At 41.1% G+C, this 22659-nt stretch overlaps 2 protein-coding genes across 2 annotated transcripts; one reads left to right on the top strand and one right to left on the bottom strand.

Moving 5' to 3' along the window:
- Positions 1-1470: 1470 nt before the first annotated feature.
- prom2 (prominin 2) lies at positions 1471-13067 on the top strand. Its single transcript, XM_006807959.3, has 24 exons — positions 1471-1599; positions 2404-2715; positions 3781-3845; positions 4204-4409; positions 4581-4701; positions 5120-5183; positions 5307-5396; positions 7090-7286; positions 7727-7801; positions 8327-8390; positions 8500-8656; positions 8743-8895; positions 8975-9098; positions 9183-9271; positions 9887-9971; positions 10107-10250; positions 10339-10407; positions 10493-10585; positions 10699-10752; positions 10883-10963; positions 11573-11641; positions 11756-11845; positions 11978-12090; positions 12197-13067. The coding sequence occupies exons 2-24, from the start codon at positions 2481-2483 to the stop codon at positions 12243-12245; spliced, it is 2487 nt and encodes an 828-aa protein (XP_006808022.2). The 5' UTR covers positions 1471-1599; positions 2404-2480; the 3' UTR covers positions 12246-13067.
- A 3699-nt stretch (positions 13068-16766) lies between these two features.
- hps6 (HPS6 biogenesis of lysosomal organelles complex 2 subunit 3) lies at positions 16767-22350 on the bottom strand. Its single transcript, XM_006807958.3, has one exon. It carries the CDS (start codon positions 22048-22050, stop codon positions 19258-19260), a length of 2793 nt encoding a protein of 930 aa, XP_006808021.2. The 5' UTR covers positions 22051-22350; the 3' UTR covers positions 16767-19257.
- Between the last annotated feature and the right edge of the window lie 309 nt (positions 22351-22659).

Below are 22659 nucleotides of genomic sequence, written 5' to 3'. Positions count from 1 at the left end.
TGTTTTTTCTTTTTGCAAGTGTTTTTCTTTTTGCAAGTGTGTTTCTTTTTGCAGCATTTGTCTTTTTGCAAGTGTTTTTCTTTTTGCAGCATTTTCTTTTTGCAGCATTTCTCTTTTTGCAAGTGTTTTTCTTTTTGCAGCATTTTTCTTTTTGCAGCATTTTTCTTTTTGCAAGTGTTTTCTGAAGTTGCAGTCCGTTTGGCCTCTCAGGGCCACCGTACTGACATAATAAACAGGATGAGTCACTGGTGTTGCCTTAAGGATTTTATCATTCACTGACTTCTTGTTGGTAAATGGAACATGCTGCCCTTATTGATGAAAAGTACTGTCATGTTGTTAATCTGCCCTCTCAGTTCTTGTTTAACCGAGAATTACATGACCTGTGATGTTATTTCAAGAGCACACAATTATTAAGGACAATTTGCAAGTCAAAGCACTGCAAGGTCTTGATGTCATTCTTGTATAGAAGCTACCTGACAGGGTTATAAACCGGAAAACCTAAAATTTTAGGTTATAGTACAACACCTACAAGCAATCAGCAAATGATTGTTGACGTTTGACAAAAACTCTTTGAATTCTGTTTGCATTATGGAAATTAAATGCATTCCTATTTTACAATCCTTTCTTCGTTCCATGAATGCTCCTTCTAAACAAGAAATACCCACCTCAGAAAGGTTACGCTTTGTTACACAGAGAGGGAAATGTTTTTCCTGCAAAATGTTTTATAAAACGCTGTTGATTCTTTCCATGCAAAAATATTAACAGTAAGATCACAGTGGGGAATTCTACCCATGCAGGTGTGTAGTGGAACTTCCTTCTTGTGCAACTGTAAATAGTTTGTTGTCAAGTGTTGCTCGGTCTGTGTAAAAATGGTCCTGTCTTGACTTGTCGCCAACTGAAGACAGTATCTTTTGACCAAAGTGAAAGTAATTTTTCAGCTGCTGCCAGAAATATGCTCAATGTTGAAATATTTTGGAGAATTTTTTGGCAGGCTTTAGTCATTTTTCTTTCTTATCTCAAGCGTGTCCTTTCCATCTTCCCCTACATGTTTGGGCTTTGCCCTTGCTTCCATTAAAGCCACACCTTGCGGTTCATATTGCAGATGTGAACTGATTCACTTGGGAGTGAACTGCGTGGTCGACGATGACTTTCTGCAATAAATAATTTCCTAATTTTAACACATTTTCTTGAAAACGATTTTGTTTTGTTGGTTTCTTTAGTTTTTCGCCTCTCTAGGCGCCACAAATTTAACTACAACTATACATGTTAAGAAAACATTTCCAAAACAAACAAGTCTGACATCCCTTACATGCATTTGAGAATACAGGAAACAAAATTAGTAAAATCTATTTTGTTTACCCCTTTTAGGACTCCTCCTTCCCCCTGACACACCATGCGTCGACCCTCCCTTTATCCCTCCTTCAGTCTATAATTTTACCTCCCTCTCTTCTCAGTGCCAGTTCTCTGCAAGTCAGCACACAGTCCACTTGATAACAAGACTGAGCATATCACATTTCTTTTGTGGGATTGGAGAGTCTCCTACTAATTCACCAGAGACTAGAGCAGCTCCTCGGTCCTTCAACGCTCAAGCCAAGAAAGGTATGTTTTCCAAATGACAAGATCCAAATGATCTCTCTTTGTCTTCTGCTTCCACGCTTGGCTTCACTTTATGCTTCTGTTACTTCATGATTTTTACTCTCTTCACTTTGACCACATTCTTACCTCAGCTGCTGTTTAGACGTGGAGGACATGCTCAAACTTTTCCCAGTTGAGTGTCAGTATGTAAGGCAAATATCAGCAGACTGATAAAAGTGACGCATTTTAGAAGGGGAAAAGAGAACTTTGTATTATCACGATAATATAATTTGCTTAAAAGAGCTCCACCTTCACAAACATTACAGTCATATTCAAGTGTTGCATGTGAGTTTCATGCATTGAAAATTGTCTCCTGCTATGAATGACAAACATGGTTTAGGGTTAAACAGCAAGGATACAGGTACGTGAGTCACATACCTATTTGTGTGTTTACACTATAAACATAGCAGGGACCGATTCCATGAAAGTATTCAGGCTTCATCTAATTTTTACCAACTTTTCCTGTGATTATGAAGGTCACTCCTTTGGGTCACAATTGAGGGTCTCTCGATAAGTATAGAATAACACAGAATCCTAAAGGGCACTGTTCTTATCAGAGACCTACATGCGCTGTATTCAGATTTCCCATTTTACAAAATGCCAGCAGTGTTTTTTGCTTTCCCATTTCCTGGCTGTAACAAACTGTTCTGTTGTCTCTTTGTCTGTGTGACTCAGTCTGTGGCTTTATGCGTCTCTTCTTCAGTCTCTAATTTTTCTGCCTTGTGCGGATGCAGCATGGTTTTATCAGTTTCATTGTGTTGTTTTCAGATGCTTCAAGGAAGAGCTTGCGCCATGAGTTGAGCTCTCTGTGGACCTGCCTTCTCCGACTGCTTTCACCTGCAAACATGGGGTTATACGGGAACATGAGGAACTTGTGCGGAGTAGTAGGAGTGGTGCTGCTTGGGCTCAGCCTGACCCAGCCTGTCCTTTCTCAAACTAGCTGTAAAGCAGATGTGGCCCCACAGAATTTTACCCAGCCTCACTACCACAATACAGCCAAAAATAATTCAAAAACAGGCTTTATGTCAGCCATAGTCCAATCCTTTCTCCACACAGTTGAGCCAAACGCCTTTTCTTCAGGTCAGTATCACCACCGACCCTTACTGCCTTACTTCTTCATATAGCAACAGGTCGAGCTACACACGCACAGAGCAGATAGGAAATATTCAAATCACAATAAAATCCTTTGGCTTTCATGTTCTGCATGTCGCAAAATTTCCCTATTTGGTTAAAGGTGAGACACTATTACCCTGCACTCCTGCTCTGTGCTACGAATAAACTAGACAAAAACACGATGTAATTGGTTAATCAGTAAGAAGTTAATGGGCATTCTTGCATTTTGCAGAGTGAATATTTAACCTTTAGGTGCTCTGTTGTTTGTAAGGTCCCGTATCCTGGCTCAGACGTGTGTGTGTCACATCTATTGTCTGTCCAATTGCTCCATAAACCTGTGTAATAGTTTCTATGTAGTATTGATTTATGAAAAGAAGGCACGTTTACACGAAAGCCTGCCTTCCACCAGTTCAGACTGAATTTAAAAGCGACGATTGTCAGTATTAGTATTAGATATTCGCACAATGACTACTTTAATCATTTATAAAGAGTCCGCTGATTTTTCCATCCTCATGAGGTCACCAGGGCTTAAACAAACAGCGTGTCATAAAAAAAAAAATAATATAATGTTACGATAAGGATAAAATGCTGAACGGGGTTCTTACTTAGGAAAAAGCGATTAAGCCAGTGGTTATCAATTGGCAAATGTTTTATAAAAAAGAAAAGCAAATTCATTTCAACACACAAAAGGACATTTAACATTTATCTGGTCTCCTGATCGACATGTCTTCTCAGTCACCTGTGCCTGCTGTTGTCCCTGTCAGACATTAAATGATAGGTTTTGTATTGTTGTTTTTGGTATCTAGTGTTTCCTGAAAGCTAGACTGGTTTCCTGGTCACGGCAAGATGCAAGGTGTCAGGTTTCCACTTTTACAATGAAAAAGAATAAACGCTTGTGCAGAGCGAAAGACATATTGTCCTTCTAGCCTTTGTACAAATTGTGTGGATGACTAGGACAGAAACCAGCAGCATAGATTTGTATCGGCCACTCATGTACTAAAAAAAAATTGTTTCTCTTTAATTTCTTTCCAGATTTGGTGGTCACGGTAGTCAAAGAGTTTCAACGTCGGCAGCCAGATCAAGCAATCATCAAAGAAGTAAGTCAGTGTACATGATTTCCACATATTTTACTGTAAACAGGAACTTTGTGCTAATAATAATAGAAAAAGCCACACCGTCATTAGAGCTCTGACGGCTGTTATATGAGACTGTCTCAAAAAAATCCCTTTGTGTTTTGTTCCAGTCCATTAAATGTACTCTTTGATCGACTTGATTGTGGACTGTCACCACAGTAAAGTAAATCCACAGTGTACTGATGTCTCACAGGTATTTGACGTCACAGCTGGCCACAAAGAACAGCTGCAGTTCTGCCGTCTTGGCTTTGAAACTGATATTTGTGACACCTTAACGCTAATGCATATCGTTTGTATGTGTGTGGGCATGTTACGTGTTCAGATCCTGGTGCATAAAGTGGGTTTCTTGGTGTGTATTGCCATCGGGATCCTGTACATCATCCTCATGCCCATAGTTGGATTCTTCCTGGCCTGCTGCCGCTGCTGTGGCAACTGCGGTGGGAAGATGTACCAGGAGCAGTCATCCTCCATTCACTGCTGCAGGAAAACGCTCTACTGGTGTGCATTCGCCACCACCATCATTATCTTGTGAGTGTGTGTAGGCTGCTCTTGGGAGTTTTTGACCAACGTAATGATGATGTGTTATCTGAAATCAGCAGTGAAGACAGCTTGAACGCACACGGCTCACTGCATCGCTCAGATCAACAATACGTTGGTGACTTAAATTTAATTGTGTTTGTGTCTGTATGTGTTTTGCAGAGCTGGGAATGTCTGCATGTTCAAAAGTAACGAAGCCTTCAAAGTGAGCGTGGACAAGGGTCCAGTGGAGCTGATAAACACTATTGAAAATATTAACACCTTCCTCACCAATGTGCCTCAGGCAAGAGAACATTTCTGAAATGTGGAAATGCATTTATTGGTACCGGCTGACTAACTGCTCTTGAACTTTATTCTTAACCGTAAACTGTTTTGTTAGTTCCTGTTACGGATTATTCACAGTAAGTGCTGCTCTCCTGCAATCCGTCTGCAGCTTTTGTGTGAGATGCAAACAGACCTCAGTTTTGAAGTCAGACCACTGATTAAATACCGGCTCCGTTTTCCACATTGTCAATATACTTATCTGAAGTTACAAGAGACTGGGAAAAGTTTGGATGGAAAATGGGGCTGTTTGTTGTTCGTCACTTGCAAAAGCTGCTATGTATGATCAGCCAATGTAATCAGTCATCTCTGTTTGTTGTGTTGTGAACCATATCTTAAGTACACTGTTTGAAATAGTTCGTTTTTTACTCCATTTCCAGCAAATTAACAGTGTTGTGGACGAGAGCAACAAGACTGTGGATGAGGTTAAAAAAAACCTGAACGGTAAGAAAAAGGAACTAACAATGAAAGAGCAGAGGAACAACTATTGTACAACCAAACTGCTGCAATACATTTCTCACCCTTGTCACATGTTTAACCATTTCAAAACACGTTTTTCTGTCTTAGACATCGGAATCCAGTTGGGATCAGCGATCCAGAGTAAATTCAACGGTACCCTGCACAGAGCGTTGCGCTCCGTTAAACTTCTGGATCAAGGTATGAGCCATATCTGCATGCTGAGTCCTGCATCAGCGTGATAATGAAAGTTCAAATGTAGATACCTGTCATGAGATTGGCAATAACAAAACCACCCCCACCAAAAAACACAGTGTACAGTTTACTGTAAATGCTTTTCACCTTGACATCCCTTTTATCTAGTTTTCCCTTAAACCTTTGCATTTGCTTTATTTACTTAGTTAGCTTTTTTAGTTTTTTTTTTTTAAAGCTAAGAAACAGACACAGAAGTACAGAAATAACAGTGCAAGTGCAATGCTTTGACTAGCTAAAAGAATTATGTTACATATAAGGTTGTTATAGTAAACCAAAACTAAACTAAAAACTAAAACTAGCTGTGAAACTAGCTTTTAAAAGGTTTTTATTGTAATACTTGTACTGATTTTCCTAAAGCTTAACCCTGACACATGCCCCTCATAGAGAAATAATTCAAAAGATTAAAGCTAACACCGAAACTAATAAAAATGGAGAAAGATGCTCTGGAAACTAACTGACACCAAAGAAAGTGAAAAACAAAAATTCAAAAGGAAATCAAAATAAAAACTAATTAGAAAACACAAAAGTATAATAATTCTGGTTACATACTGATTTACAGGCTGACATTTTGAAACTTGAACACCCAAAAGCATACCCTGGATACAATTAAAAAAAAAAAAAACTGTCCTATTAACTCTAAATCGGTTGAACAAATAAATAGCAAATATTATGTGAGACTTCTCACATTTTTACTAGGAATTGGGAAACTGGAAGGTTTTCTCATAGGATTTCACACAATCTCACTTCTTTTTGAAACGAGAAACATCGCCCCCTGCTGGTCATTAGAATTCTGGCTCAAGGCACTTCCTTACTACCCTTTTTAGACTCAGAGATTATAGGTTAAAAGCTGTGAATTTCCCAATCATACTGCTTTCTAACCCTCATATGAACTCTAATGATGTGCGTCTGCTGACAGTTTAGGTTAAAAAAACATCAAAACTAGTAAATAATCATATTTGGGACACTAGTGTCTGGAGTGTTCCTCAGTCAGCTCATTCTTTGTTAGAAACCTTTATAGTTTATCTAAAGCATCTACATAAAAATCTCTTGTGGCTTTCAACAAGCAGCAGTGGTGAAGGGCTATCCTATAAAGCTGAAACCTAAGCTGTGGACATTCCGGTTCTCAGCAGCTCATTTGATCAGACTCTTTGTATCAAAAACATTTCCAGGATGTCAGCTCAGAGACACGGAGGCTCTGAATAGTATAAGGAACCTACATATGTTTGTTTATTAATATATAATCGTTTAATTTTAGTATATTACTCTAGACAGGAATATTCTCTTTTAGAGATTCACCTTTTCACTATGGGAATTTCAGCATTTCTTTTTAGCAAAGGCAGCTGAATCATTTGTTGACACACTTCTTTACAGAGCACATCCACTCTTAAAGTAACAGAGAGCAGGCGTAGTGCAGGATTGTAAAAAGAGGGTGGGTAAACAAATGTTCCTGTTGTTCATTGACTTGGCTTATGTGAGAATTTTCCATGAATTTTAGCTTCTTATATAGCTTTTAAATTCAAAGGAAGGTAGCAGGGACACCCCCCACCCCCCATATAAAAACAGCCTTAGATGAATATTTATGTAGTGTATAAACACACACAGAGAGACTAATATTTGTGTATTTGATTCATACGAGCAGAGATTCAAAACACCAGCCGTCAACTGAAGACGTTGAACTCGTCTTTGGTCCAGCTGCAGTCCAGCGCAGACCGCGTCCAGGCCAATATCACTGCTGTGAAAAACAGCATCAATCAGACTTTATCCGATTCAAGATGCCAGAACTGTACCACACTAAGCCAAGTACTACAGTCACTAACAGTGGATACCACCATTGATGTAAGTACAGAGTTTGTGTTAACAAGATGACTCATTCCTGCTTTGTTGTTTCTTTCTGAATGGATGAATTGGTTCTGATTGACAAAGGCAAAAAAAGAAACAGCTTCTGAATGTCATTCAAGGAAAACATGAATCAGGTTCGACTGATTTACAGACAAAGAATCAGCCCTCTTAGTGGGTTTTATAATATATTATCACGAAGAACCAGGAAGAATCATTTTATGCAATCAAACACTGTCTGATGTCAGCCGAGACAATGTGGCACATGATCATTTATGACTTTGTCTGAACAGCTGATCTGTCCTCTGTCCATCTGCTCCATGACACAAATGTTGGTTTTGCTGCAGTTTGCTGCCACCTTGTGTTAGTTTGAGGTCTGACATGTTGTCGCTGATAAAACAAAAAGGTTTGTTGTTTGTGTCTGTCATTGTTCTCTCTAGACTCGCGGCTTGAGCAAGTTTCAGTCCGCAGTGGATAAAGCCAACCAAGCTAATCTCACATCCCAAATCAACAAGGTGAGTGACATCTGCAGACAGAACAGCCTCAGAGAACACATCAGTTTTTCTCATGAGAAATGTCAGTGTTCCCAGCACACAGGCACACTGGTATTGTCTGGTCTTTGAAGGCTCACAAGGGAGTCTTGAAACAGTGAAATAGGATAAAGGGGCCTTCAGATACATTGTTATGCCTATTATTTCCTATGGTTTGCGCCATGCGATGAAAGACTTGCTGTTGCATTGAGCAAAGGGCAGTGCTGGGGTGCTGTGATGTACATTTGCGTGACCAATAGAAACAAGAATTTGGGGCATTTGCTCAGCTGAGTGTTTCATATATTGCGCACAAAAGGAAAAGAAGCCAGAGGGTGCCTTACAGACACTATACAGACACTAGATCTTCACATGCAAGCACATGCAAAGACTGTAGTTTTGAGGATTTTGAAGATTGACTTTTTCACTGAAAGAAAGGCAAATTCAATATTCATATTATTTTTAATGGAGGCATGTTAACAATATATTTAAACTATTTACATGATAACTCAGGTGGAGGAGTATTTCAAAAACATCCCCCAGACGGTGACCAATGAAACCAACAATATAGTTCAAAGTGAGTAAATGCTGCAGCTGTCGTAACAAACTTTCTGAACTAACTTCATTTTCTAAATATGTGTACTGCATGTGTTTGTGTGCATTACTGAGCTTGTGTGTTTTATTAGGCAGCACCAAACAGCTGGACAGCATAAAAGCACAAATCAGTCAGTTTAAAAATGACTTCCCTGTATCTGTGCTGACGGATGTGTCTAGGACACTGAACACGACACAAACTGAAATCAAGAAGATCTTGCCACAAATCAACAACGCCGAGTTTATCAGGTTAGAACCCCTGAAGTGCAAACTTGCTGTGTAATCAGTGGCAGAAATACCCACAACTCAGTCATCATGTGTGCATACTTCTTCAGATGGAGCGTGTGTGTGACCCTATGCTGTGTGGTCCTCCTGGTTGTCGTGTGCAACGTCCTGGGTTTGGTCCTGGGCCCTCTGGGTCTGAAACCAAAAGAAGACCCTATGAAGCGCTCCTGCACAGCGAACTGTGGAGGCATCTTCCTCATGATGTGAGTACTGGCTTTGAATGTTGGTTTCATGCCCAGGGGCCTGGTTCTTCTCTGACCTCTGACCTGGATGTATTTGCAGGAGTGCAGGTTTCAGCTTCCTCTTCTCCTGGCTGTTCATGATTGTAGTGATAATACTTTTCTTGGTGGGTGAAAATGTTTACACACTGGTCTGCCGACCCTGGAACAATGGACAACTGCTAAAGGTAGCGATATACACTCACACATGTACCTGCAGATACATGTACAGTGTATGTATATATATGTATGCTCTTCTCTTCTGTTCACAGTTAGTTGATAGTTCTGGCTTGATTCCATTGCCGCAAATAACTTTGTCTTCAGGAATGAAAATGAACATCAGTATCTCTGATATCTACAGGTATGTAATGCCAGATATACATGTTCCATGTAGTTTTTTAAAAAATGCTTACGCAATAGAGCTAAAACATTATGAAATGATTGGAGTCAGTAAAAACTGCAAACTGTGGATCTTGAGAAAAACTTTGGGATGTATGAATAATGCACAATAAGCAAAATTTTGAAATACAGTAAATTTTCTTCTAATGTCATAATATCAGAGTTAGAGTCTGTGCACTTAAAACAATGAGTCAGTGACACTAATATTATTGATGCTGTTCTAAAAATACTCAGCTCCTACTCCAGAAAATCTGAGGTATTACCAGTCGTAATAGCACAGTGACTCAAAATGGGAAACTGTGTGTTTAAATGGGCGTAATTCATGAAAACTTAACGCACAATCGTTTTGAAAACCCCGTGGCGCTTCAATCACATATTGACTGTTTTATTTAAACACAGTAGTTGTGTACAGAGTCAAAATAATGTGTCGTTGGCAGTACTACACATTTAGCCCGGTCCCCCAAACATATCTATCTGTTTAGGAAAATGAATTCAAATGTGCTTCTTTAAAACTTTCATTCTGATTAGCAACTGTATGAAAAAGTTACACTTGATGCATTTGATTTTTTTTGTTCAGAAACTGTGAGGAAAACCAGGCTCTGTGGACAGCACTCAATTTGTCCCAAATCATAGACCTTGGCAACCTGCTAAATGTGTCAAAAGTGAGCTTCCTTGCCACCCTTTCAAACAAATGAAGACAACCCTATGTGAATTAAGCATACCAGATTGTTTTCTTATGCTGACTGGATCAAAATGATGAAATACATTTTTTTCTCTCTCTCCCTGGTCACCCGCAGTACACAGGAAGTGTCCAACAGCACTTTGAGAACACAAATATCTCTCTGCCCTCGGTCGCTTTTCTGAGTGATGACATTAAAAACCAATTACAAGATATCTCCACTGAAGCTAAAAATTTTGATTTCACTGCTATCATGCAGCAGGTATGCCTTTTGTTGTGTGGATCATTAACTGTCATAAGATGATTGTGTGTGTACATGTTAAAGTAATCTTATTACTTATCTCCCTCAGATGAACGCCATTTCCAGCATCAATCTGAATACAACAGCAAATAGCCTCAATAGTTTAGCTGATGCTCAAGTGAGTGGAATCTTTTACACTTTACTACAAACTAATGTGACTTTGATTTATGTCCTAACCAAACCAACCTCTGGCCTGTTTGTAGCCTGATACTTATATTAAACAACGATTCAAAAATGAGGCTAATATTGTCAGGATGATCCAGGCTGACATAGACACAAATATCAAGCCACAGCTGGTAAGTTCTGTCCTTCCTTTCTTTCTCTCCTTATCTCCTTATTCTGGGAGTTGTTTTATTCTTTTGTTGGTTATCGGAATTTAAAAAGAGAAATCGACTGCTTTTGCCCATAGACAAATGTGAATTCAAGCCTCAAGGGCCTTCAAACCACTACAGACAAAGTCAATGTGAGTATGCCCTGAGCAGTCAAACGCAGAACTCATTCTCTCTATTTTTTCATTCTCATCCTCTTATTTGTTTTAAATTTATTTTTCATGTATTTATTTTTTCTCACGCTTGCCTTTTTGGCTCTTTCAGGGAACGGTGGAGGAGGTGCTGAGCAATGTGCAAGCAGCACAAGACTTTCTCAAAACAAATGCAACTCGGATTGTAAAGAATGTGAGTAGAGGCACGAGTCACATGAGCTGGAAGAAAAGTGCTCCATGTGGTCTGTCAGTTATTTAGCCACTGGCAACAGGGGGGAGGAGGTGCAGTGAGTATTGATGTGCTGCTTGTAGTGGAAGCAATGTGCTTACTAGTTCCACAACCACATGGGTTAGGGTGGACATAGCAACTCGTTGCCTTGAAGATTATTTCTAAGCGCCGTCTTTTGTCATGTGAAAGTTGTCTTAGGAGCCTTAAAAACAAAAACGGTTGCTTTCACTGTGTCATAGAAGGTTTAAAAAAATAGCCCAAACTAAACCTGCAGAAACCACATTTGCTTCCTACCTGAGTATTAAGCGACACTGGCCTTCAGTTTAAGAGATAAGGCTGACACTGTTATAATTATTATCTATTATCTGTAAATATCAGCTGACTTCCCTAAACTACCTGTCGCTGTCAGTTTAAAGTCTGCCCTTCTCCACTGAGGACAAATTCTGAAGAAAAAAACCCGTTCAGGGCTATTTCCATCACAGTATGATGGACCCACTGATCCCTCATAACCTGTCAGTGTAAAGAAGGGAGAAAACACGAGGAATTGACCCCATTTTTTTTGTGCCCACCTAGGAAAGCAAAACATTTCTGGACTGTCAGCTGCGTTACTTCATTGCTTACACTGACTGGGCCAAACTCATGGTAAAGTCTAACCCAATCTTTGCCTGTACTTGTTGAAATAAATGCCCTGTGCTTGTACAGGTGCCAGAGCTTACCTTTTCTGGTGTTAGTAATCTGTATGCAATCTTTCCTCAGATCACGCAGCAGGTGGGCCGCTGTGGGCCGGTGGCAGGAGCTTTAGACTCTGTTGATGTCATTGTCTGTACATACATGGTGGAATCTCTGGTGAGGATCACATCTTCCACCTAGCAAAATACACGCTGAAGAGGAATTTAACATAGCTAAACTTTCATTTGCTGTTTTTGTTTATATTTGTATGAAGCCTGCATGGTCTTAAGCTGTCTGTTCTCTCTTCAGAATGCCTTCTGGTTCAGTTTGGGATGGTGCATAATGTTCTTCATCCCCGGCATCATCTTTTCTATCAAGCTGGCCAAGTACTACAGGAGAATGAAGGAATCGGATTTCTTTGAGTAAGAGAAAAAAAAGCTAAGAAAATGCACCGGTCAAAATGACGTGACAGATTAATTTCACGGCGGTTGTATGCGTCTGACTTTGACTCTTCATGTGTCTTTTCAGAAACCACATTACCGTGAACCACATCCCGCGGGCGCAGATGAAACAATGAGAAAGATGGCATTCTCGCAGAGCTGCTTTAAAAGACTGCAGGCGCAAATGTTGCTTTGCTTTACAAATTAAAAACATATGGTGCACTTAGGCACAGATGTGGCATATTGTCACTCTGATGAAAAGTCTGAAAAATCCAGTTTTCACCACAAGGTGGAAACTCAAAAGCAACTTATGAAATGTCACACACTACTGCATATACAATAATGTTTCACATGGCATCTTTAAAATAACTCAGGGGTACACAGGGCATAAGGGAAACTGCAGGGATTGTTTTTATCATAGCAAATTTAAAGTCCTGTATTACAATTAGAGTTTTTATAGCTTTTTCAAGTTTTTATACAAGTTTCATATGCATTTCATATGTGAACAGAGCTGCTTTATACATTTGCATGAATGCTGGTGTGCAGTTTGCTCCATGAATGTGACTCTAACGTGTGCCTAATCATTTCTAACTCAGTTATTAATTGTAACGGAACTAATGCTGAATATTAAAACCACAACACTTATGTTTTTGCTAACTACACAAAACCACTACATTTTTTGTTTTGTTAACATTATGTTGCTGTAAACTGATTTTGAGAGATGTTTTGAATTGATGCTGATTTATAGATAGATGTAGATTTATGGATTTGTAATCGATACTGTTGCTACACAGCACTTTATATCATCTGTTCTGCTCGAACATGATTCAACCACAGCTAATATTTCTATAAACTGCTAGTTTAACAAGTGTTCTTTTCTTTTCTTTTTTTACTGGTCTTTATGTTTATGCTGACTTATTTGACTCTCTTCACAAACAATTAAAAAACAAAACAACAGATGATATGATCTGATCATATTTACACAGACCCACTGATTATATAGCATTGTGGATTGTTTAGGTTGATGACTGGTGTGTCTTGTGACCATTCGCAGACATCTACTCACTCGTGTGACACAGGATGGATTACCATCAATGAAACTGGTTTTTAATTGGCTGAAAACTAAAATGCTATGGTTTAACTTTCATTTGAAGATTTTAGAAACTGCTTGATTGAGGCTTTTTTTAAGAACAGGAAGTTTTTTTGGCACCTGGACTGAGGTTTAGGGGAGTGAAACAGTGTGACTGCAATTAAGTAACACCAAGCAACAGGAAATATTACAGCAACACTGTATGGGTGTCAAACTTAGTTCATCTAAAGGCCATGTGGAAAATGAGAATATTGGCCACTTCCTGTTTTCTTTCTTCTTTTTTCTTTGCATATTTGCCACACTTGTATGTTTCAGATCAAACAAAATCTAATATTAACCAAAAATAACTGGAGTAAAGAGAAAATGCAGTTATAAATGAGGATTTCATTCATTAGGGGAAAGAAATTATTCAAACCTACCTGGTGTTGTGTAAAAAATTAAATGCCTCTCACGTGAAATCACAGATTAACTGTGATTAACCACATTTTTTTGGAAGCTAAGTGCAATGTCACTAACTATAATCACAAAGTAAAAAGGCTAAACGATCAACAAAAATGTAACACATCATGCTGAGAAAAAAACAGTTGAGAAACAAAGTCATTGACATGTATCGATCTTGAAAGAATTACAAACCTGTTTCTGATACTTTGGGAATCCAGGAAATCGCAGTGTGTCCCCAAATGGAGAAAACTTGGAATAGTGGTGAACCTTGCCAGGAGTGTCCAGCTTACCAAAATGACTTCAAAAGCTTATCAGCAAATCATCCAGGAGGTCACAAAATAACTCAGAGCAGCATCTAAACAACTGCAGGCCTCAGTTTAACATGAAGGTACATCTCACATTTGCAGAAAAAAATCCTGATTATCCTCAAGACGTTTGTAACAAAATATCCTGTGGACTGATGAGAAAAGGTGAATTTTGGAAGGATTCAGTTCTGTCCCATGAGAAGTAAGGACTCATCTGCAGATACTGCAAATGCTCGATTGTAGTTATTCGTGCCCAGATGTTACGTTTAGGGGGCAATGACTTTTTCACACAGGGAGAGTTAGGATAACCATTTCCCTTAATTATGTAAAATGTTTAATGCTAAAAATTCATGATTATGCCCCCCCCCCTCCCAAAAAAGCAAAAAGGGAAAATACTTTTTTCACAGCACTGGTAAATCAATTTCAAACTTTTAAGCTTGAATTAAAAGAAACAAACGCTTGTGCAGCTGCATACCTCTTTTTGTATAGATATTTTCTGACGCATTCCCGTCGTTAGCGCCTTATGTCTGCTATACGTGAATTCAAATATGAAAATGATGATGCAAATCATGTTCTCTGAGAAACAGGAATTGGTTAATGGCAGATGCACAGACCTTTGCCTCCTTCTACCCAGTGTTTCATCCACAAACTTGTTAGCTTGCAGGTGCTGTTGAGTCCTTACACGGAAGCCTAATTTTAAATGGTAAAGGGATGGGTTTTGAATTTGCAAGCCTTATACTCAAAACCCTCCATCCTCTTCTGCTTATCAAATTCATGGTCGCAGGTGGTGTGGTATCCCAGCTACCACACCCTAGACAGGTCAGCAGTCTCTCAAAGGGCTAACAGACATTTCATTACATGAAAACTTAGGACATAAAAAAAATGTAGGTTTACAATACCTAAAGGCAGTGAAAACAAAACAACACCCATGACCTGTAGGCCTGTGAGAACTAAAAGGTTTTAAGTCTGGTTTTGAACGTATGCACAGATGTAATTGATCTCAGATCAGCAGACAGACAGCTCCACAGTAACTGAAAGCAGGCTCAGCAGACAGAGATGCGAGGCGAGAACAGTTACAAGATCTGAACCTGACGACCTGATAGGTCTTAAAGGTGATTCTATATTGCACTGAGAGCCACTGAAATGCCTTCAATACTGAGGTAATGTGGTCAGGTTTCCATGTACCTGTAAAGATTCTGGCTGCTGCATTTTGAATAAGCTGAAGACGTCCTACTGATGATTTGAGTCCTGCAAATAGAGCGTTGCTATAATTTCACCTACTTGATATGAACAAATGGACCAATATCTCTGAATTGGTTTATGAAAAGTGGCATCACTGTCCAGAATGATGGACGCTAAGGTTCCTGACCTGCTCACTGTGTTTCAGAGATAAGGATGATAAATATGAATATTTTTTTCACTGCTCAAACTTTCAAATAATGAGATCAGTGTACAGCTTATAATTAAAAACTAAGAGCTCAGCATTTACACTCACTCCAGTTTCTAGGTTTCTGCGTTATGTCAAAGCGGATAGCGACCTTTATCACCTGCTAAAAGGTTTGAAAATGATCAAAAACATTTTACTCCCTGCATACTTCTGATCGTGACATGTTTTTAAAAAGTGCTCTAATGTGGCCATCCCTCTACTGATGCATTCACTTTAGTTGCTCTGCAGGATGCAGTCAGCTGCTCAAAGGCAAGCAAAGGACAGAACAGCAGGGAGAGCCTGCCAGCATCTGTTTAGACGAATTACAGTTTACAGGATGCCATCTATAATTAGAACAAGTGAATCGATGGCATTACAGCACTGGCACCTTGTAATAAGAGACGGTGGAGTCAGCAAAAATCAATTAGATGAAAAAAAGTGACATAAAGTGAAGGAGAAAGATGGGAGGAAGGAAATAATAGGCCGAGGGACGGTAGGTATCATGTTATGCAGGCTCCTGCACCTCCCTCTCCACTGTTTTGACTCTTTTTTTTGTTTTTACCTTCACATCCTCATGCGGAAACTTTGCTGTGTGTGACGCACTCTGCGTCCTCCCTTTGCTTTTTGCAAGCACTGTAAATGGTTTGTCTCTATTCAGAATGCTTAAACGGAACAAACATTCCTCGTGCAGGCCTTGAATGTGGAAATATTTCAGCATATTTACACACCTAAATACTTCCTCTGTACCACACACACACATACACAAGTGCAGCTGTAAGTGGATTTGCCATGGACGAAAAGGGATACAGTGAAACTCTGTAATGGGGCAGTGGATCAAATGAATCAAATAACTGCGTGTACAGCGTCTGTTTTTCAGGCTGGGTTAAACTGTAAATACAGGTAAAAACATGTAAGGACATACTGGTCTTGACATTTCAATTGTCTGTTGTGTAGCTAACTTGCAAAGCAGCGTCTCACAAGATCACAAGACCATCTGGCATGTTGAGTTCACTCTGCACAAGGGTAAAAGGAATATGCCAACAGATCTAGACAAACCAGAACTACATTAATTTGTGGGAAGGAGGACTTGGCAGGCAGATACCAATGACATGTTTTGGAAAGTGCATTAAAATGACCTGACAGACACACAAATTGTTAACCGCCTGCTGTCTATCACTTCCCTATTCATCACGGAGCTCTGTAGCAGTATGGCTTAATCTAAAACAAAACAACAAATCAAAACTTTTACAAGATACCAAAGTGCAACCAAAACTCCAACGTCAACAACACTGCATGTTACAAGCAGCACGTCTCGCGAAGCTGTTAAAAGAAACCGTATTATTAAAATGCAAATGAGCAGGAAATTACACATAAAACTCTGGACGGCAAATTCATGTTTTATCTTCAGTTTAATAGCATACAGCATCTTTTCATAAATACTTACGCGTTCTTTAACAAATACTGCCTAAAAATTAGCATCACTGAAAGTACAAAGTTGTCACGTGGATGTGAAATTTTGTTAGGCCAGTGCAGGAGGAGCCAACAGCAACGTGAAGCAAAGGTTAAGGCGAGTGAATATTAACATCAGAAACAGTCGTGACGTTAGGCTCAGTGGCCTCTGTGGGGAAGTCAGGGAGTTCCCAGTGAATCTGAGACGAGTCGAAACATATCTGTTAGATGAGCTGTGCACGCTTTAACACGTCTGTTAGGTGTGCAGAGCCTGGAATGACTGCAGCTTGATTAAATGGACTTGAGAAAGATATCAGGAAGCCGTTAGGGGCAGTAGCCCTTTCACACCAAGAGCTGATTAAAGTTTAGAAATGCGTACGTCTTCAAAATATGACTAAGAGTGAAAAGACAGCTGAGCTATGACACTACCCTGTAAATTTGAAGAAACACCGTAAAAGGCACGCAGGTTTTTCTGCAGCATTTTAGAGTCTGATTGTCACTGAATACCTACGACATGTCTGACTTTCTCAAAACCTCGCCCAAACAGGACCTTGGTTTATCATTTTAGTAGTCTTCCAAAGATTGGTACATAATAAATAGGCAGAAGAGTGAAATATTATGGACAGAGACTTAACTTTGACTATAACAAGCTTAACAGGCTGCTCCAACAGAAGGCACTGAGCACAACAGGAACACAAATACACACTTGTTTATGGCACTTAATCAGAAAAAACCCAAAGCAGAGGCACAACCAATACTGACTGTTGTCATATAAAAGTGCAGCTGGTGACAGAGCATAACCAGCAGTGGCGATAAGACCGAGGGGCTATCATCTCTAATAACATTACCCTCACCGGGTTCATAAAGGAGGACATGCATGACCTTATGCAAGCAGCAGGGTGCCTGTGTGAGTCACAATCTGTCCCACAAGCACTTGAATTTTAACAGAATTACTGCTAAAATTGAATTTAAAGTTGAACTGTGAGTCGCTTTTACTGGGTACTCTGTTTGGTATGTCCAAGGAGTCGGCTGAGAGGGAGCAGAGGAGACAAGATGGAGCCTAGAGTGACCCCCCCCCCCAAAAGATGACAGGAATGGAAAAATAGAAGCAAAAGAAAGTCACGTAGATTGTTTTGGTTTACAGATATTACACTATTTCAGTCACTTAAAACCAAACAGAAGCCATCAGCATAAATGTGAAACCAAAAGCCAGTAAAAGAAACCCTAATCTCCTTCTTCCCTGCTTTGCCAAACCATACCTAGTTTAAAACAACCCACAAAGGTCAGCTTGTCTGAATTCAGACTATTAGATTACCGACTGCATAAACGCACTTAAGTAAAAGGAAGCTATACTCGGCTATAATTAGCCAACATCTATTTTTAAAAAAGGGAGCACACCTTTGTATAAAACCCAGCAACAGGAGTTAGTGGCTTTTGTTTTTGCTGTTCTGATATAATACAAGAACATCCGCATTCAGGACTTAATCAGTGCGAAGCTGAGAGCAGGGTGGAGCATAAAGGCAGAAGCAGATGCCATTTTGGCTCAGGAATAACCAGCTGTTTCACTGAGCACTTACATACTATATTGTGTTAATACCGCTACTTTTTGACAGGATTCCTATACAGGTTAAAGTTACGCAATGCAAGAACATTCTCATCGACGTGCAGTTAAGGCTGAAAAGATAAATAACACTGTAGATACAGTTTATACACATAAAGAGTAGGGATGCACCGATCCGACTTTTCTTTGAGATATCTGCAGATAAAGCAACATGAAGCAAATAAACACCTCAGTTACTGAAATGAGACATAAAAACAGGGACTCCTCCTATCCAGGAAACTAAGCTGAATAAACATAAATATCTTAAAAAAAAGAAAGAAGTATTTTAATATTGTATACAACTAATTTATATGCAGTTGTTTCATTTCAGCTTCACGTCAAAGTCTTCACTGCATTTTCTCTCCTCTGCTCTTGTGTGGCGAAGGAGACAGACAGGCCAAGTGAAGACGACGTCAACCGCATTGACCGCAATAAGCTCCTAGAGCAAAATGTTCATGCGCAGAGAAATAAACTGAGATATACACTGATCTGAAATCTTTGCCACAGATGCCCGATCCAGCCTTCTGTGTCAGTTAATGGTCTGGTGTATCGGATCTGTGCATCCCCATTTAAACACTTAAATTTACCTGCAGTTATTACACTGGTAGGATCTTCAGTAGTCATTTAATATTTTCTAGTAGTCACATTTCAACAGTTTAAAAACAAAACAAGAAATACAATCAAATACGATACTACCTGCATTACAGTGATAGTACCTGTAACATTCTGATATTATTCTGTTTTATAATATGATTGTCATCACACACTGATTTACACTTTGGTCTGATTATGTGTTGAAGGAGTATAAAGGCAGTTTTTGTTCTTCATTCATTCTTCTTCAAACTGTGTTAGCAGGTAGAGCCACCCTCTGCCTTTGAATAACTGTTTGTGTGCAGGTCTGCTGTTCAGGGGTTTCTGCAAGAAGAGCTGGGGTGATGTTGTTGCACAGATCAGAGTCTGCACTGGGGTCTGTGACACTGCCGCTCTGCTCAGTGGGCTGGCGAGGCAGTGCAGGAGGGGGGAATGACGGTGACTGGAGGATGTCCACGTAGCGCTGGCTAGGCTTGGTCTCCCTCTGCAACACTTTTCTCAGCAGTGGTTTCAATAGCCCAACAGTCACCTGAGTACTGTGGGGGTCTGTGAAAGGAGGAGTAGAAGAGGTTGAACTGGATGCCAGGAAAGAAGAGGAGTGGGAGGGAGTGTTGGGAGAGGGGAGGTTTTTCAGGACCAAGTTCAGGATGGTGGTGACGGTGAAATCCTCAGGGCAAAGTGTCCACAGCAAGTCCAGGTAGGGATCCAGGTCTCTGTGATGGGCCACCTCGCACAACAAAATAGTGAAAATCTCCTTGTTGAGCAGTGGACTCTGTTTACAGCACTTCTGGGCCACCTGGGTGACCCGATACCACTGCTTCTTGCTCATGAGGATCCGCAGAGCCTGTAGGATTGCGTTGGGTCTCCCACTCACCAGCAGCAGCTCCACCTCTAGGTCCTGCTGCTGGTCTCTGTCTGGGTTTAAGCTGGACAGAAGGCACAGTGCTCGTTTATATAGTGGCACGTTCCTTTCATTGCAGTCCCCTCCTCTCCCACTGGAAAAACTCCAAGAGGAAGCCGCCAGGCCCAGACCCAACCCTGTCGAGCCCTGCTCCTTCTGGGCGAGCTCGAGGAATGTGGGCAGCCAGCTGGGCTGGAAATGAAAAACTGACCTGCAGAGGAGCTCAAACACAGGCAAGGCAGCTGAGGAAGTGGAGGTTGTAGATTTTCCTTTACAGTTTGTAAAGTAATCAACCTTAAGGCTGTGATTGTGTTTTGGTCCCCCATTGGTTAATGACAGGGAGGCTACAGGGCTGGATGACAGACCAGCACTGAGAACAGTTTTCCACACATCAGGGGGAGCTCTGCTGGACAGAAATCCTTCACCGTTGTAGTGTAGCTGCAGAGCAGACTGCGCCGCCTTCCAACCCTCGGAGGGAAAGATGCTGAAGATGGAGTTGAGGTACAGCAGAGCCTCTTTATCCAGCTCAGGAGACGACAGAAGCCTCAATACTTCTTTCTCAACTAGACTCTCACACACTGCCTCCACCTCTTTAACACTACCCCTCACTAAAGTCCCCTTCACTTCCTCCAGCGAAACCAGAGCCTTGAGCTCGGCCTCAAGAGAACCCATTAGCTTGTCTTGCCCTGTGATACATCCACCTCCTCCATTCTGGGACAGCTGTGCTCCCTTTTGCTTGAAGCCTGCGCTGAGGTAGCTGAAGAGGATGGAGGCTAAAGAGATGGGAGCCTGGAATCTCCCCCCTTTCTTCAGCGAGTCCACGGTGAGCGGGGTGCTGCTCAGGCTCCTCTGCTGGTAGTATTTACAGGCCTCTTCAAAGACAGCTTCTACCAGGAGGGCTCCAGGATGAATACTCTCCACTGTACTGAGACCAGGAGACTTTATTCTGAAGCTGCAGTCTCTGGAGTCCGCCCCCCTACTCACCACTACAAAAAGTCCAGTTTCTGAGAGTAGGTGAGGTGTACACATATCTGCCCTGTTTGTATATAATAATGCTTCACTCATCAGCACAATCTTTTCAAGCCCTCTGCCACAGTTCAAGTCTATCAGATGCAGGTTTTGCCCCATAATTAGTACCAGGGTGTCCTCATACATACCAAGGCTAGTGTGAGTGCTGTAATTTACCAAACAGTTGTCTTCTAGTTTGTATACTTGCCGCAGGACCCCGTCTTTCTGCAGGAGACAGAGCCAGCCTGTGCTGAGCAGCAGGAGGAGTCCTCCACAGGCTGTGGGTGAGAAGCTGCAGATCTCAGGTGGTTCAAGAGGAGACAAATATCCTAAGCAATCGATTACCAGCTTCATAAAGTCAGACTCTTTAGCTGAAAGCTTTTTAAGGGGGGTGTTTTTACATGTGGTGCTGACTGTAAAGGAGTCATAGCGAGGGGACCAGGACAGGAAGAATTTGGAGATGTTCAACAGCGGCTTCGACTTCAAGTCAGGAAGAAGGTGCACATATTCCCCTGAGCTGACCACAGTAAAGTCAGGATTATTGTGGAGGGCGATTTTCACCCCTCCCAAGCTGACAGCCGTCTCGTTCACCTCAAAGTCACGTCTGCAAACACAGTATCTCAACTTATTCCTTGTGGCGCTGAGGACAGGGGAGCTTTCTGACGGCGGCCGCTCCTCGCACCAGATGATAAGATTAGAGCAAGCACAGACAGATACCACTTTAGCCCGGGGACTGTTGCACAACTGTGATGTCTGCAGGAGATGCCAGCCAGACTTGCACTCCTGGAACTTCCAAAACTCAACTTTCCCACTTTCATAAACCACTGCCACGACTGCTGCACCGCTGCTGCTGCCGCCGTGATGCTCCAGATAGAAAATATCCACGATGGGCACGTTTACGCACAAATCCAGTTTCTTCTGGTTAGGAGCCAGCTGGGGTCTTTCATACTTGTCAAAAGTCACAAGACTGACCTTAGGCTTGCGGAGGACGACGTGGATGTGACGTCCATCTGGGCTCATGCGAACACTGTTTATCTGCTCGTTGTTATTCAGACTGAGTATCTCTGTCAGCTCTTTACCGTGAGAAAAGTCCCCGAAATCTGACAGCTGCTTCAACACCAACCCCGCCATATTTCTCCGTTTCCACACCGAGCAGCAGCCCGTAAATACTTTGCCACAGCGTATTAACTAGCCTACTAGCTTCTGTGGCACATAATCGGGGTCCAGAGTAGCTAACTGAATGGCATCCCGTTAATCTTCATCCTCAAGGTCGGTGCGTGGACAGACGTCCTTCGACAGCCGTCGCCCCCGGTAACGCCATGTCTGTCGACGACAGTGAAGGCAAACAGTTCGCTAAAACTGACCTCTGGGTAAGTTTTAATCGAGAAAGGCGCTCTACTCATTCCACTGCTATGCTAGCGCTCCCCTGACATCACGGGATTGTTAATTTCCGGATACTCGGGCTGTTTTGCATAAGAGGAGGAGCCACGGCTGCAAAGATCGTGAGCGAGCAGGAAGAAGAGCAACAGCAGAGCAAAAGCGATACATAAAGTACAAGAAATGGTGACGAGATCCGGTACATACGTTTGGAAACTCTTCTTTAATATTACTGACAGCACTTAATTAAACTTATTAGAATGTGTTAAATGTGAAAGCTGGAACACACAAACACAAAACTGTGATACGTACTGCTTATGTCTATGGAATAAGAAGTGTAACTTTAGTTATTGTACTTGTTTC

This window comes from Neolamprologus brichardi, chromosome 13 (assembly GCF_056152115.1).
Source record: "Neolamprologus brichardi isolate AB-2024 chromosome 13, ASM5615211v1, whole genome shotgun sequence".
In the NCBI taxonomy this organism is placed as follows: Eukaryota; Metazoa; Chordata; class Actinopteri; order Cichliformes; family Cichlidae; genus Neolamprologus; species Neolamprologus brichardi.
This window is presented reverse-complemented; position numbering and strand designations above follow the sequence as displayed.